At 47.3% G+C, this 14,466-nt stretch overlaps 5 protein-coding genes across 5 annotated transcripts; 2 read left to right on the top strand and 3 right to left on the bottom strand.

Annotated features, from left to right (window-relative positions):
- Window positions 1-528: 528 nt before the first annotated feature.
- C8Q69DRAFT_468302 (hypothetical protein) lies at window positions 529-2,080 on the bottom strand. The gene is made up of 2 exons (XM_028630680.1): window positions 1,384-2,080; window positions 529-1,306 (listed from the first exon to the last, which is right to left on the bottom strand). The coding sequence occupies exons 1-2, from the start codon at window positions 1,643-1,645 to the stop codon at window positions 807-809; spliced, it is 762 nt and encodes a 253-aa protein (XP_028484569.1). The 5' UTR covers window positions 1,646-2,080; the 3' UTR covers window positions 529-806.
- An 826-nt stretch (window positions 2,081-2,906) lies between these two features.
- C8Q69DRAFT_468298 (putative class V chitinase) lies at window positions 2,907-4,776 on the bottom strand. The gene is made up of 4 exons (XM_028630679.1): window positions 4,251-4,776; window positions 4,150-4,174; window positions 3,858-4,092; window positions 2,907-3,785 (listed from the first exon to the last, which is right to left on the bottom strand). The coding sequence occupies exons 1-4, from the start codon at window positions 4,466-4,468 to the stop codon at window positions 3,115-3,117; spliced, it is 1,149 nt and encodes a 382-aa protein (XP_028484568.1). The 5' UTR covers window positions 4,469-4,776; the 3' UTR covers window positions 2,907-3,114.
- A 1,860-nt stretch (window positions 4,777-6,636) lies between these two features.
- C8Q69DRAFT_507304 (hypothetical protein) lies at window positions 6,637-7,401 on the top strand (the record flags this gene model as incomplete). The annotated part of the gene is made up of 1 exon (XM_028632872.1): window positions 6,637-7,401. The coding sequence occupies one exon, from the start codon at window positions 6,637-6,639 to the stop codon at window positions 7,399-7,401; it is 765 nt and encodes a 254-aa protein (XP_028484567.1).
- A 450-nt stretch (window positions 7,402-7,851) lies between these two features.
- On the bottom strand, window positions 7,852-10,407 carry C8Q69DRAFT_418250 (major facilitator superfamily domain-containing protein). The gene is made up of 3 exons (XM_028628363.1): window positions 9,772-10,407; window positions 9,337-9,719; window positions 7,852-9,282 (listed from the first exon to the last, which is right to left on the bottom strand). The coding sequence occupies exons 1-3, from the start codon at window positions 9,930-9,932 to the stop codon at window positions 8,333-8,335; spliced, it is 1,494 nt and encodes a 497-aa protein (XP_028484566.1). The 5' UTR covers window positions 9,933-10,407; the 3' UTR covers window positions 7,852-8,332.
- Window positions 10,408-13,115: 2,708 nt separating this feature from the next.
- Window positions 13,116-14,093, top strand: C8Q69DRAFT_402715 (putative NADH-quinone oxidoreductase; the record flags this gene model as incomplete). The annotated part of the gene is made up of 5 exons (XM_028627969.1): window positions 13,116-13,142; window positions 13,235-13,320; window positions 13,377-13,773; window positions 13,839-13,936; window positions 13,964-14,093. 5 exons carry the CDS (start codon window positions 13,116-13,118, stop codon window positions 14,091-14,093), a joined length of 738 nt encoding a protein of 245 aa, XP_028484565.1.
- Between the last annotated feature and the right edge of the window lie 373 nt (window positions 14,094-14,466).

The raw sequence follows: 14,466 nt of genomic DNA, 5'->3' as shown, positions 1-14,466 counted from the left end.
CCATAACTTTATCGATGTTTGACCGTCGGGTGGATAATCTGACCGGGGTAGGCAGAAAAGAAGACCTGGCTTATTAAGGGGCACCAGCGACGACGAATAATTAGACGGGGGAATACCTCTCCGAACTGAAGTGGAAATATATGTTTATATCCCGTGAGTTTGGATTCTGCCGAGGTTCACATTTTGTGTGGGAGAGCTACTTAGGATGTTCCCTGAGAGATTTGCGATTTTTCTATTTTTAGACAGCATTAAGTGACATTATTGCTACTATCCAGGAAATCATAACATTACAGAGTTTTGAAGAAGATGGTGTGGAGTAAGAGTGTGCAAATTTGACTAAGGGCGAGTTCATCCCATCCAAAGAGTAAATTTAATAGGGCAAAGTAGAAGTAGTACTAGTTACAAGGAGCTAGTTAATGCGTATGCAGACCACCTGATTCTGTATCTGCTAGCAAAGCAGAAGCGAATTAATCTTCACTGGATTTACATATAGCTTATACTCAGTATCGTGCAAAATTCACTAGGAGACTCTAATTAGCAGCGTGGGATATCTGGATCGCATGATAATCAGCAGCATCGCATCGAGACACAGCTGATTAGTTGGAGACGCTAACGGAATAATATATAACTGAATTAGTGGGCCAATTAAACTAATGCTTCCACAACGCACTGCACATATGCTCGTCATTTTATCCTATCGCAGGATAGAGATGAAAACTATATATAGGATTGTCAGCACGGAAACACCAGCAGCCACGGTCATTGCTCCGATACGGGTATATTTCATTCTAAGCTGTGTGTAGTATTCAGACAGGTGCCTCAAGCTCCTGTGGCTCTGTGGTTTTGTTCACAGTATTAGGTGCAAGTTCCAGGGGTCTCTTCCCACTCGTCTCGCCTCCCAGTTCGGCTGTTATCTCTGATTTGGTGCCCGGTGCCTCAAAAGGTTCAGTTACCGCGGGTTTCCCATCTGTAGATTCAAATTTTTGTCCGGAAGCCTTAATTTGCCCACGCCGCCGTCGTCTGAGGATGAAAAGGAGGGCAACCCCAGCTATAGCCGGAACCCCCACACCTACTCCAACTCCTATCCCTATTTTAGCACCAGAAGAGAGTCCGGTGCTTGTACTGGACGAGGTTTCATCGGATGAAGTTGTATTTGTCGAGTTATCGTTGATTATAAACTGATGCGATCTGGCAACGTAGTTCTCGTTCCCATCAACATACATCAGGAAGAAGAATCTGTCGGAGAGAGATAGATTTCTTGAAGTTTTAACGTGCCAATTGTACGACTGGCGGCCGCTGATATTTTCTAAGAACAGCGTATAAGCAAGATAGAAGAGTGCCGGGAAAACAGATTCTTTTTTATTGCAAACTAAAGAAACTTACGAAAAACCCATTCTGCCGTAGAGTTGGGCACTGCTTGCCATAGGTCTATTGAGACTTTGTCGGATTGTGCAGACTGTGAGCCCTTCCAGCTGATTTTTAAGATAGATTCGACGTTATATGCAGGATCATTGGATTGATTTTCAGGACCATTGATGAAAGGTGGTGGGTTTGTGAAGACAAAGAGAGCATTAAGAGGTAAACAGAGAAGCAAGAAAAGCAATGTGTTTCGCCATAAAGAAAAGATTGCAGGCTGCTGTGACATATTTATGTTATTAGCTGCCTGTAAATATAGTCACAGAAGGGGATAACATGAGAAGAAGGCCCGAAAGACTGGAAAGAGTGGGAGTAATAGGCGACAGATCTTTTGTAATATCTTTAATGAAAAGTGTTCCCAGAGAAGTCTCCACAAATACCTACCTTTTAGCGTTTTAGCCCCTCTTGAGGAAATGAAGATCCCCTTATGCTTTTGCGATTATTACCACCGCAGAAATGAACAAAATCCTCAAAGGCTGGTGCCGTGGAGATGGAGCGGGAATCCCGTCTGCCTCCGTCTCTGCCCTAGAGCATTAGGCCGCTTAGGAGCCAAGAGGCCTTAGCACCAAGTTTCCCATATAGGGCGTATGAGCTGACGGCGGATGTAACAAATCTGACTTTATTCGCAGGAATACGAGGCTGAAATTCGAACAAACTTTCCGCGGTATCGGGAATGGAGATGTTGGGGGCGGAAAACCAAGGGCACAAACGGGCACATCCTACGCAGTTAATATGGCTCACATTGTAGAATGAAGGGGATTTGTTCTAGTTATCTATTCGGAGTTAATAATCAATATAACATCCAGGGGCTAACTTGACATTGATTTAATTAGGAAAGTACTGTACATTGAGAGTTGAGCGTGCTAAAATACCAGAGGTTCAGGCAAGGCGAGCTTAACTACGGGATCGTCTATGGTCTGAGCACCCTACCTAAGGGTCCATGCTGTTCTGTGATGTCCTCCAGTTTCCTATCAGTTGAGCACGAAAAAGCTGAATCGCAGAAGTTAATTATTCAACTCAGATAACTTAGCAGAATTGATCAATGCATTAAAGTTGTACTGTTCAGGGCTCTTTCAGTTGAACAAGACTTTTAAATAATAAGAGCTTTTCCACTATATAAAGAGAGTGGCTGGAGTTGTCTATAATGGGATTTATGCAGATTATCCAATATCAATCTCGCATGGACATGGTACTGATGTCATATTTCCAATATCTGTATGACCATATGTTAGGTAACGAATGTCCTGTTTAGAATGTAGAGTATGTCATAAGGGTGGTGAGATGATAGTGTCACACACAAGGTCTCATTGGCCGCATCATATTTACCCCACAATGCAATTAGTACCATAAATAGGTCCTTGCAATATACACTTTTGGGGCTAGTATATGCATAGAAAGTCTCGGTAGTCCAAGCTGATCTTCTATATATCAGACGTGGTAGATTAGTCCCGAAGGAAGCACTCCACCGCCTGAGGACAGGTGTATATAATAGAGCAGTGATGATCTGATTCCTATAAAGATTCAAAGCCTGTTTGGCTTCCCATTAACATATTACTTCCCTAATTTGGACCCCTTAAAAGATATGCCCGAACATCAAAAAAGCTTGGTTGGAGTAAATTGCTGACAAGAAATGTGTGAATACACGGAGGATATCCCGACATAATTCCGAGGAACCCATATCCACTGCCAGCGGCCATATCACATATCGTGTAGTATATTATATCCGGTCTCAATGAGACTCCTAGATCCCCTTGCATCTGACGCAATATGCCAGTAAAAGAGACCACCAAGGTTCGACCTTGCGACGTACTTGGCCTTTTGCTGCACCGTGCGCGTCGTGTCGTAAGTCACGAAACCACCGTCTCCGCCAATGCAGTATGCTGCTCCTACTTTATCATCATGATGCTCCTTTGCTCCAGGACGAGGAAGGTCACGGTAGTCAAATGTACCTTCTTCCCCGCCACATCCAGAATAGGATTGACCGACATTGTTGCTCCCAAGGAATGATCGTCCGTAAACTGGTATACCCAGAAGGACCTTTCTGGGATTTACACCTTGGGACAGAACATATGTCATAGCTGAGTGGCATGATATGTATGCAGATTCGCTGTTAGGGCGAGAAGGGGTATAGAGCTGGGATTGGTGCCCTGTCCGATCCGTCCAGGGGCCTGAAAAGTCATAGGCCATAATGTTGATCAGGTCGAGATAGGTCTGAGCTGCCGCAAGGTTGATATTTCGAAGAGCCCACTCTCCAGCTGGAAGCGCCGTTGTCAAAAGATAACGCGGAGATGGCAGCCCTTGCCGTAATTGGGAGAGAAGGTAGACGTAGTCGAGGCCTTGTTGCGGGTCGGAAGGATGTTCCCAGTCGACTGAAGGAGCTTGCAGTTAGAGATGGGCCTTAGTGTAGAAAATGAAATAAGACGATAAGGGCAAATATATACTATCGATTCCGTCCAAACCAAACTCGTCAACCAATCCTCTCGCTGTCCGTACGAATGTTTGCACGGCCGTGGGATTGCTGGCAACGCTAGCAAAATTCTCACTTCCTTTACCTCCGCCTCCAACTGAAAGGATAACTTTCATCTGCGAGTATCGTTGTTTCAATTGCACAAATGCCCTAAGGCATCCTGTTGTACCATCGACAGGCATTTGGCAATCGGCCCACTCATCGCTCATCTGCAAAACCAAGTCAGCAAGTCACACGGAGTATCTCTGTTAGAGATATGTATGTACATAAACAGTTCCGTCTTCTTTGACCCTGCGAGATAGAACAGAAAAGTTAACATTTGCGGGAAAGCCATCGGGAATGGTTTAACTGCAGGGCTCAATGGTACCAGGCAAAAGCATAGAAAACGTGGGAGATGAATCCCAGTCTCAACGATGATGGTGGCTGCTCCTTGTATACGCGCCAGTTCGGATAGTAGGCGGCATTTGCAAATATGGGCAGAATATCATAATGGTTCTGCGATACAGCAGGATAGTTTGGCAACTGCGCTGCCGGTACAGGCGATTGAGGGCACAGAGAAAAAGCTGGTCCCATTGTCGGAAACATTTGATGACAAGGAAAAGAGCAGCAGGGCTCTTTCTTTTTGACTTGGATGTCTATTACTGCTCCTGGCGGACTCCCCAAAGTGGAAACGATCGAAGGAGTGATTGCTATTGTCACTCTTGGGTGCTTTTCGATCACGTGTGTAAAGCCTTTCCACAGCTTCTGATGTAGAACCAGAGAACAAAGAAAAGAGTACACCAAATGGCCTGGCTATATATCAGAAGACTGGATTCGGTCCCAGAAACAGAGGACGAGTGGCTTTGGAGGTTAACGGTCCATCTTTGTAGTTGATGCGGCGAGGTTTTATCAACTGTTAGAGATCCATGCAGACCAAGAAGGAGCTCTCCTTTCTGATCGACTGGCAGAAAGCCATCATCAACTTTATAGCATTGCGGTGACACACATAGGTGAATCGGCTGCAAACCTCTCTTGTCAAAGACAATCAACAACGATTAGTCGACCAATGACAGAGGCTATCATTACATTCCCACGAAGCGCCGTTGGGGTATCACAACGCTCTAACCTCCGTGTGGTGCGGGACCGCGAGTGCTTCCTCTACTTCTGGAGCAATCAAAGACTCCGGGTTAGTAAAAGCGGGGGGAATGGCTCAACGAAGATTCGTTACGGCTGGTCGATCCGCCTCATCTTATTATTTATTCCAGGGGAATTTTGCAGTAGATGTTGGTCACGAGATATTATTAGAGTCGTAGCGGCACGTCGATTACTCGTCCCTTGTTTAGGGTGGGCGCCTAGGAACGCGATCAATGATATTCTGCGGATTTTCAATGGCGCTATGAACGTGCTATGACCACCCGTCGAGGAGGCTGACGAGATCGACGGCACAGTCTTAGACAAGGTTAGACCTCAGGCGCTGCAGCGCAGTGTCAGGGTCGAGAAGCAAGAGTAAGTACGTCTAGCGGTCTACTTTAACGCATCCACGGACGACCTCAATTGTCTGTTGATTGATCTCCTTTTTATACTCTTGAAGCGAACTCACATCGGGGGAGCCGCTAGTGTCTGCAAGACATAACTTTAGACCGTGGAAGGCCTGACAATCGTAATTGTCAGAATAATAGCCTGAGAGAAACGCAAGGCCAGGGCGTGTTCGAGTGATAATGGGCTAGAAGTCGTGAGAAATGGCATCAACCGGTCAAGGTTCTCCGCAACACCATATGCAGCATTGCAAGGTACATACATCGAGAAATCTCCAATCATGGCAGTAAGCTTCCACGCACCCCACACTTTGGGGAAATGGCTTGTATCCCCCATACGAGCGCCCGCATTACCCAAACGGGCTCTTCCCTGGATATCAAGTAGACTTGACCAACATTCATTGGATGAGCGGTATCGATAATCTCCTAAGATTATAGATTGTTGATGGTCGTAGTCAACTGGGAAGTGTTCGATGCCTGTCGGGCCAGTTCCAGATACGATTAGCCCGGGAGCATTCCTACGCAGATAGCGATTTCTCGAGAGCATGACAAGCACACAATGAGATCCTGGACCCGTTAAAATCCGTCGTCATAAAGCGACACTGCTAGTTTAAACAAGATCCTATTCAGCAGTCCAATGAGAACGCTCTAGTCAATTGAGCACTGCATCAGTCAGCTTGCTTGTAGAGTACAGTCGGTGGCGAGATTCTTCCAGCTGCTTCGATGATGACCACGAAATAATGACGATTTAACACTTATACCTGTCTGGTTATAGCAATAATTAGTTATCTGTGTTTCACTTAGACGTCAACTTCGTTGAAGCTAGGAATATTGTTAGAAAACGAAATAGGAGCTTGGCTAGGCCAGCGGAGAGTCGCTGTTCACCGCCTGATTTTGCCTTCGAAGTACCTAGCCAGTCCGCCTCGCCATCGGTGCCGGATCAAGCAAATATCTTCAAGATATCTATCCCTGCACAACGGAATCCTGACTGCATTTCAAGGTCTATTCGGGACAAATGATGATCTTTTTTGTTGTAATATAATTGACGACCTTACGAAGAAAAGAAAACTGTCGACGCTATCAACTTCGCACCTTAACGGCTTCGTTTCGAGAGCTTTCCCGGGAAGCACCCTCTTGAAGCGCAAACAGATTACGGTCTGCCCAACACGAGAGAATCCTACGTGCTGAGAGTTATACTTAATTTCCTCCACTGAAGCAAATTCCACGCAATACATAGCCATGACAACGGATATTCACAGCGCTGCCGAGCGCATCATATCTACCGACACGACCCGCGATCCCGACTTCAACTTCTCCTTCGGCCCCTTCCTCCGCAAGAGTTTCGGTTTCGGCCTTGCCAGCGATGTCCCTGTCTGCAAAGCCTACAAGGAAGGTCACTGCCCTCTTGGACCAACATGCCCAGATCGACACCCAACGCCCTCACGGGTGACCACATCGACGACGACCGCTTCAGGCCTCGCGCCGTCCTCTACACACGGTTCACTGGTCTGCAAACACTTCCTCAAAGGACTCTGCAAAAAAGGTTTCAAATGCGAGTATCTACATGAGTACAACCTACGGCGGATGCCGGAATGCCAGTCCTTTTCTCGGTCTGGATATTGCCCGAACGGGGACGACTGTTTATACCAGCACGTGAGGCCGGAAGCCAAGCTACCCCCGTGTGAGCATTACGATCGTGGGTTCTGTCCGTTAGGTCCGCTGTGCGCTAAACGCCATATCCGGAGGAAGCTCTGTCCGTTTTATCTGGCGGGTTTCTGCCCCGAAGGCAAGGCATGTGCGGACGCTCATCCACGCTGGACGGAGAATCTACCCAAGCCGATGATGAGGGTTGAGAAGTCGGAGGAGGAGCTCGAGCGTGAAAGAGCCATCATTCGAGAAGAGCAGGAGAGGGAAGAAGAGCGAGAGAGGGAGTGGAGAAGGGAACGTGGTCGAGGCGGTGGCTTCATGCGCGGTCGATACCGTGGCAGAGGAAGGGGAATGTGAAAAGATGAATGGCATCTTTTTGTGCCTGCATATTCACGTCAACCTTTTCCTTTTTCGCCTCCAAATGGCAGTTATGGTCGGGGCGTGGAAATGGTACTGCTGTTGCACGTGTTCTGGAATTTGTTTACATGTATACTATCAAAGATTTCCAGGCGCTGTTTAGGTCAATGCGGTGGGGAACGACGGGGAAGACCTGGAGTTACGTACAGAGCTTGCAAATTTTGCTTTTAATTTGCCAGGGATGCTGGATAGCGTCCCATTTGTGAGATACCCATGAAAGAGTATATAACCTTCTGAATCTCATACTCTAGTTTGCATTCCTCCTGTACTCTTACGAATGATATTGTAAACTAAATGCACCAATTGAGACTCATTGCAAATTCCCATGCTTATCATGACCATGGGTATATACCGCTAGAGAGATACTTACCGGCAAATGTCGCGCCTTAGACAATTTCCTTCCGTGAGGTGTTACATAAAGACCTACCTAATTTATCAACATTGCTATGACCGAAATCGCAATACTGGAGTCTCGGCATAATCAGTATGAGCTAGTCCGGCGCAAAAACCAACAGTGCTCTCAGTAATGTCTCTTTGGAGAGAAACTGTTGGCAATAGGGCGACTTGTTTATTTGCCTACTAACTAGGGACATCTAGCACTGACATGACCGTCAAGCTTCCTCGCGGATCGCGGATCGCGGGGCCGATAGTTTTATGGTATGTCTCGCGGCTCTCGCCAGCGGACCGCCCCCACGCGGCCAGCCAGGCTAACGCCGTGCGCCGCATCATGAAGCCATCATAAAAGACCAGTCAGTCTGGTCAGTTCAATGAGCAAAGCAGAATCAGACAAAATTGGAATGAGCCTCCATGAATTACTTTTTAGTGTCCTGTTATGTCTATCAGTCCATGAGAGCTGATATTCCATCCTCACCTAGACTTCCGTCTCCTCTCGCTGACCAGTAACCTCCCCTAACGAGTTTGCCAACACAACAACCTCCTCTACAGTAATATACTGACTATGTGCCCTGATCCTTCTTCCATACTTATACAACACCCAGGGCACAGGCACCAATACCACGGACACGAAGCCCAGCAGACTACTCGCCCAGCCGATTCCTAGGGAGGAGAACATCTGCACAGTGAAGAGTGGGAAGGCGCCTCCGCCTGCGTATCGAAGGAGACTGTTCGCACTGAGGGCACTGGCGCCATGTAGTGATCCATATGAGTTCATGATATACAGCGCACCGCTGCTATATACCATGATATTCCCAACTGCAAATGGCACAGCTGCTATAACGGGACTCAACCAATACACACCTGCGTTGGCGGTCCAGCCGAACCAGAAGAGGCTGACTGGGTTAAGGAAAGAGCCTACCATCGCTCCATAGAGACGGTGCTCGGGAGGTACAGCTCCAATGCCATACTTCTTCTCTAACTGAGGGTATGTTCGCCGATCTATATAGACCACGGCGACAAAGCCGATGATGCAGCCCAATGCAATAGGGATGAAGGTAAGACCCTGCTGACCAGATGTGAAGTCATACTGGCCGCCAAATACATATGGAAAAGCGGCGAAGAAGCTATAAAATACGGCGAAGTTGAACGCCATGTAGATAGTCATAAAAAGCACGATGGACTCGACGAAGAGCATCTTGAAAGGTTTGAGGACGATGCGCTGCACGACAGCGCTTGAGGGAAGGGCGACTTTCAATGGAGCATTGATCGATTTTTCCGTACGTGTGCGCTTTTTGAGGATGGTTTTCTTGTATGTTTCGGATTGAGGAATAGAATATAAATAGTTGAAGGCGATCATGAAGAGAATTACCCATTCAAGCCAGCGGAAGTCCTTGTACTCGCTGAGAAAGCCACCGATGACAGGCCCTGGAGAATGTCAGCACGGAAACCCCATACAACTGCTAGTATAGTCTATCTCACCAAGAGCTGGACCAAGAAAAGGAGACACGAAGTAGAAAGGAAAGATGAATCCTGCCATGGTAGGCTGCCAGAGATCCGCATTGGTACCGCCGCCTACTGAAACCACTGCGCTCCCAAAGAAGCCGCCGAAGAAGCGACAGACGGCCAAAGTAGCGAAGTTCTGTGCTAATCCTGAGCCTAGGATGAAAAGACCAAAGATTGGAACAGTCGTTAGATATACAATTCTACGACCGTAGTACTCGCTGACAGGTGCGGCGATGATGGCTCCAAGCCCAAGACCCCAAAGAAAGAGAGAGAGCCCGAGCAGAGATACTGTGTGGGAGACTCCGAACTTCTCTGATATGTTGCTTGCCCCAGGCGTGTAGACGGACGAGGCGAACGACCTGTATGAGTATGAGTCAGAATCTAGGTTTCAATTGGAAGGGACATACTAACACATTGATGCAGAGAAATGCGGGAATGCTAGTCATATAGATGCGCTTCCACATGGGCCAGTTGTAAGGGCAATCTGGATCATCAGGACCAGTCCAGTCGTCTGTCGGAGACACTTGTTGCGCATCACTGTGCGTAGTATGTAGTGGAGATACGATTCCCATGCTGCTGGGAACTGCTACCCGCTAGAATAGAGTCGACAATCCAGATCCTCTATGGTGAGGATAATAACAAAGTGAAAGTTTAGCAAAAGCCAGGGAACAAGCACCGCATGAAGGTGTCAATCGTAGAGAGCAACGATAAAGTAGAGCGCCGGAATTTTCTTTGCTACCATCATTAAGTGGGGGAGACGGAGAAATAATGTCCTGTACATAAGCGATGATGCATGGCATGACTCACTAGGTTAATACTTAGGCCATAGTTAGCGGGACAGTCAAATATCGTATTTCCGCTTTATGAATTAGCCTCTGCTTCTCTTTCTAGTCGTAGTGCTTCTATCATAATGCGTTAGGGAACTCCTAGAGGCATGTGATGCGGGACTGAGATCTAAGAGGGCTGTTCTGTATGTTATTCAGCAGAACAACTGAGTGCACCTCGGGATAGATCTCAGAGGCGGTTCAAAAAGCAACGTATCCAAAGGTTTACTAGCCATCAACAAAAGACTAAAGAGAATCCGAGATCGCGCGATAACATAGTAGCCCCCGCCCCAAGTGTGGGCTCGTGCCTAAGCCTAACCTCAGTTCATAAGACTATGGTAAACATATGCGCAAATGGGGGTGGGAATACATAAAAGGGAATGTTAAAAGGACACAAATCAATAGTAAAGGCATGTTTAACTGGAGTTTGATGTTTTCTTATCGTAGTATTCTATGTCTGGTTGCTATGCAGCACGCAAAATAAAAACAGGACAATATTGCACTCGGGATAAGTTACCCTAGAGTCTCTTTTAGCGTATGCTCGTACGCACTAGGCACAGTATCGCATATATTATCATTATCATTAAAGCCTCGCGCGCAAAAGGACCGACGCAAAGGGAAGTTTAATACTTTGAATTAGTCAAGTTAGGGGAAAGTAGTTTCTCGTGGACTGAGTGCGCGCTGAGCCCATCTCAATCCTAGCGCACATAGTATGTACATACAAGCTCGTTCTCGAGTGGACACAGCCGCTCAGGTACATCCTTAAGACATAACTGAATCATATGTTTACAGCTGACTTCGTATACGAGACACATGAGGCTTAATACAGGGCTGAAAGTTCCAGGAGGTAGCAGCAGAGAAGTATTGGGACGATATTCCTTAACTGGTAGCCTACCTAGTATGACAGCTTTTACGTCCAGTCGTTGCTGTAGCACTGCATCTATGAACTAACAGGCACAGATTACGAACAATTCACAAATCAATTTCGTTCTACTTTTCATATCGAAAAAATAAGTTCGGAAGGTCTCGCCACTGCAGACACTATGTTCACATACCCTAGTGGTAGTTAAAATGTAGGCTAGTTAATACATCGCCGTAATACTGAAATAGCGATAAAAGTAGTAGGTGTTTTATTTGTACTTCTATGAACTGAACTGTTGGACAAATTGCTAGGCCAAGCTCGCCATATTCCAAGTCGATGCTGGTAGAAGATACCTCGAGCATCCCCCGTCTGCAGGAATACGCAAATGGTCGCGTGGTTGTGATGGAAGTCGCGCCGGAGCCAGTAATGGAAGAGATCGATATTTCGAGAGGCAGAAATGCTCTGTCTGCATGTTGTCTAATCCTATCGGTATATCTGGAAGCTCTTTGCGGTATGGCCAGGCTCCTTGCTTAACTCTAGATCTAGGGGAAAGTTGGCCCTATACTCATCTCCCAACCATACAGAAAATCTAGATCCCAGTAATTTAATAGGTTCTCTTGGAGCTTGCCTACAGGCAGACCTCCTGTCGGGTTTCTCCCACGCCTTTCTAGCTCCACCCACAAAGATAAATACCTGGTTGAGCTAGTTGCCAGCGAGCTTCGCTCCAGATGTTCTATCCGATATCAAAAAGGGTGATATTACAAGTCACCTGCACGTGTTCTTTGTGCGCTGACATCTCTGTCACACTCTATCTAATCTATCAGTTTCATTAACTCCATTGGATCCACCTTACCCGTTTGTTATGCGTTCTCTATTCAACTCTGCTAAACCTGATAGGTCTACAGGTCAGTTAATTCCGCACTGCCTCAACAATGAGCTTGAAAAATCACGCAGATCAGCAGCTCGGGAAATTCTGATCAGGCATTGCGTTGGGGGAAAAGAGAGAGGCCGGATCTATGGTCTTCTATTGCAGGATGAGAAATCCGGAGAAGAACGAAGACAAGAAAACAGCAGTCCTCACCGCCTCTCCTGCGCAAAGGGTGTATGTAGAGTGAATGTATCCATAGAGTACATGGAATTCCACGAAGGCTGGCGAAGGCACTATTTGTTGTCATAGGTTCCCGCACAACATATGGGTCTTCTATGTAGGTAAGTATGTACTTATGCAGGGGGGCTTGCAGAAAAGCAACTTCGAGACAGTGATGGAAGAACACAGCTTCCCAGAGAAAAGTCTTGCTACTCTGCTTTCGCACGCAATCGAGACGGGACAAGATATGCTCTAACTAGCTAACGATCATTATTACTAGAGGATTAGTACTCGCATTCTAGACCGGGCGGGCATGGCGGCCGACCGCGTTAATAAGGGCTTTGTCAGTTCAGTCGTAGCGCCAAGAAATACTTAACTACAGTACGGTGGGCGGCTTACGTGACATCACGACTGATTATTATTGCGACCCCTCCTCCTCTGTCTTAGACAGCAATAACTCAGCAAAAAAACAAAGTATTCTAAGGATTGGTCGCACGTATTAGATGTCGAATTTCGGGGTCGCAGTTAATAATGCCACGGAAAGGATGCTATGAAGCGGTGGCATTCCGCGGGCCTGGGACGAGGTTCCTGATGGCTAGCTCAGCATCACCAAATCATTTGTCAGTCTTCCGTAAGATTCGTCCATAGAGCTTGCCCCTCCACGATCGCCGGTGATTGGCCTCAAACAGCGCTGTTTCTTGTCCCAACGCCAACCAAATAATGGAATGTCCGTGGAAACAAGCGGCGCCGAGGACCGCGAGATGGAGATCCGGATGGGGCTTGCGATGAATGTCGAGCAGAGCGCCTCGTTGGTACATCCCTGAGGGGAGCTCCCCGGCCTTATAAAAGGGAAGCTCTCCCAGGCTGACCCTAGACGTGTCTTTTCCCCCTTCTTCTCCAGCGGGTCTATTGCAATTGCCATTTTTTGTGAAGAAGAATCCCATCGTGTTCTACCTTAATTAAACCTCATCAATCAGTCGCCATGGCTCCCAAGATCGCTATTGTCTACGTACGTTTCTCTTGGACCCCGCAATGATGATTGCAAAGGGGAAAGTCAAATTCACAAAGTCACATTGGCTAACACGTTCATACTCGCTATAGTACTCGACCTACGGTCACATCGTCAAGCTCGCTGAGGCCGAGAAGAAGGGTATTGAGGCTGCTGGTGGAAAGGCCGATATCTTCCAGTACGTTGCATAATAAAATCGTGCCACCATATCCGAAGCTGACGAAGAAACTACAGGATCGAGGAGACTCTTTCTCAGGATGTCCTCACCCTGATGCACGCCCCTGGCAAGGCCAGCTACCCCGTCGTTGAGCCCCAGACCCTCCTCGAGTACGATGCCATTCTCTTCGGTATCCCCACCCGTTACGGTAACTTCCCTGCCCAGTGGAAGACCTTCTGGGACAAGACTGGCAGCATCTGGGCCACCGGTGGTTTCTGGGGAAAGTACGCCGGTCTCTTCATCTCCACCGGTACCCAGGGTGGTGGTCAGGAGTCCACTGCTCTCGCCTCCATGAGCACGCTTGCTCACCACGGCTTCATCTACGTCCCTCTCGGCTACAAGACCGCCTTCGCTCAGCTCTCCAACTTGTCCGAGATCCACGGTGGTAGCCCCTGGGGTGCCGGTACCTTCGCCGTAAGTTTTGCCATCCCGCAAGTGAAATGAAAGAAAGGCCAATGCGATGCTAATACCGTATCCAGGGTGCCGACGGCTCTCGCCAGCCCAGCGCTCTCGAGATCGAGCTTGCTGAGATTCAGGGCAAGTCTTTCTACGAGCACGTCGCCAAGGCTTTCTCTGCGTGACTAGATGGAACCCCCAAGGAGAGTAAGAAAGAAGCGGCACCCAACACGACCCAGGCTCCTGCTGCGGCAGCACAGACTGAAAAGAAGGAATCTCAGGAGAACAGCGAGGAGGGAGGTCCCTGCGGTCTGCCGAAGAAATGCAACATACTTTGATCGGATCCAGATACCCTCTTGCTTGCTTGTCCTCTAGAGTTTTCTTTTCCATGATGTCCTTCTCCTGCGAGAATATGTACTTAGAAACATATGCATAGGACGGCTATGTGACAATCTATGCCGTCTAATAATAATGAATAAGATACAAATAGTATACCAAACTTTTGGTCCTCTTTGATAGAATCATTTAGTTAGCAAATCAGCTAGCTTTAGCAATACGGCATAAACATAACAAAAAGCTAACGAGAGAATCGATATTACTGCGAGCAAAGCTAGGTAATATACTAGCCCCTCAATTATTGGTTACCAATTTTCAACTCAATAAAAACGCTCCTTTTTATAGACTTATTTCAGTAATGATACTCTTAACGGC

The sequence above is a fragment of the Paecilomyces variotii genome (assembly GCF_004022145.1).
Source record: "Paecilomyces variotii strain CBS 101075 chromosome Unknown C8Q69scaffold_6, whole genome shotgun sequence".
Classification (NCBI taxonomy): domain Eukaryota; kingdom Fungi; phylum Ascomycota; class Eurotiomycetes; order Eurotiales; family Thermoascaceae; genus Paecilomyces; species Paecilomyces variotii.
The sequence above is the reverse complement of the archived record's forward strand: the minus strand, read 5'-3'. Positions and strand labels throughout refer to the sequence as shown.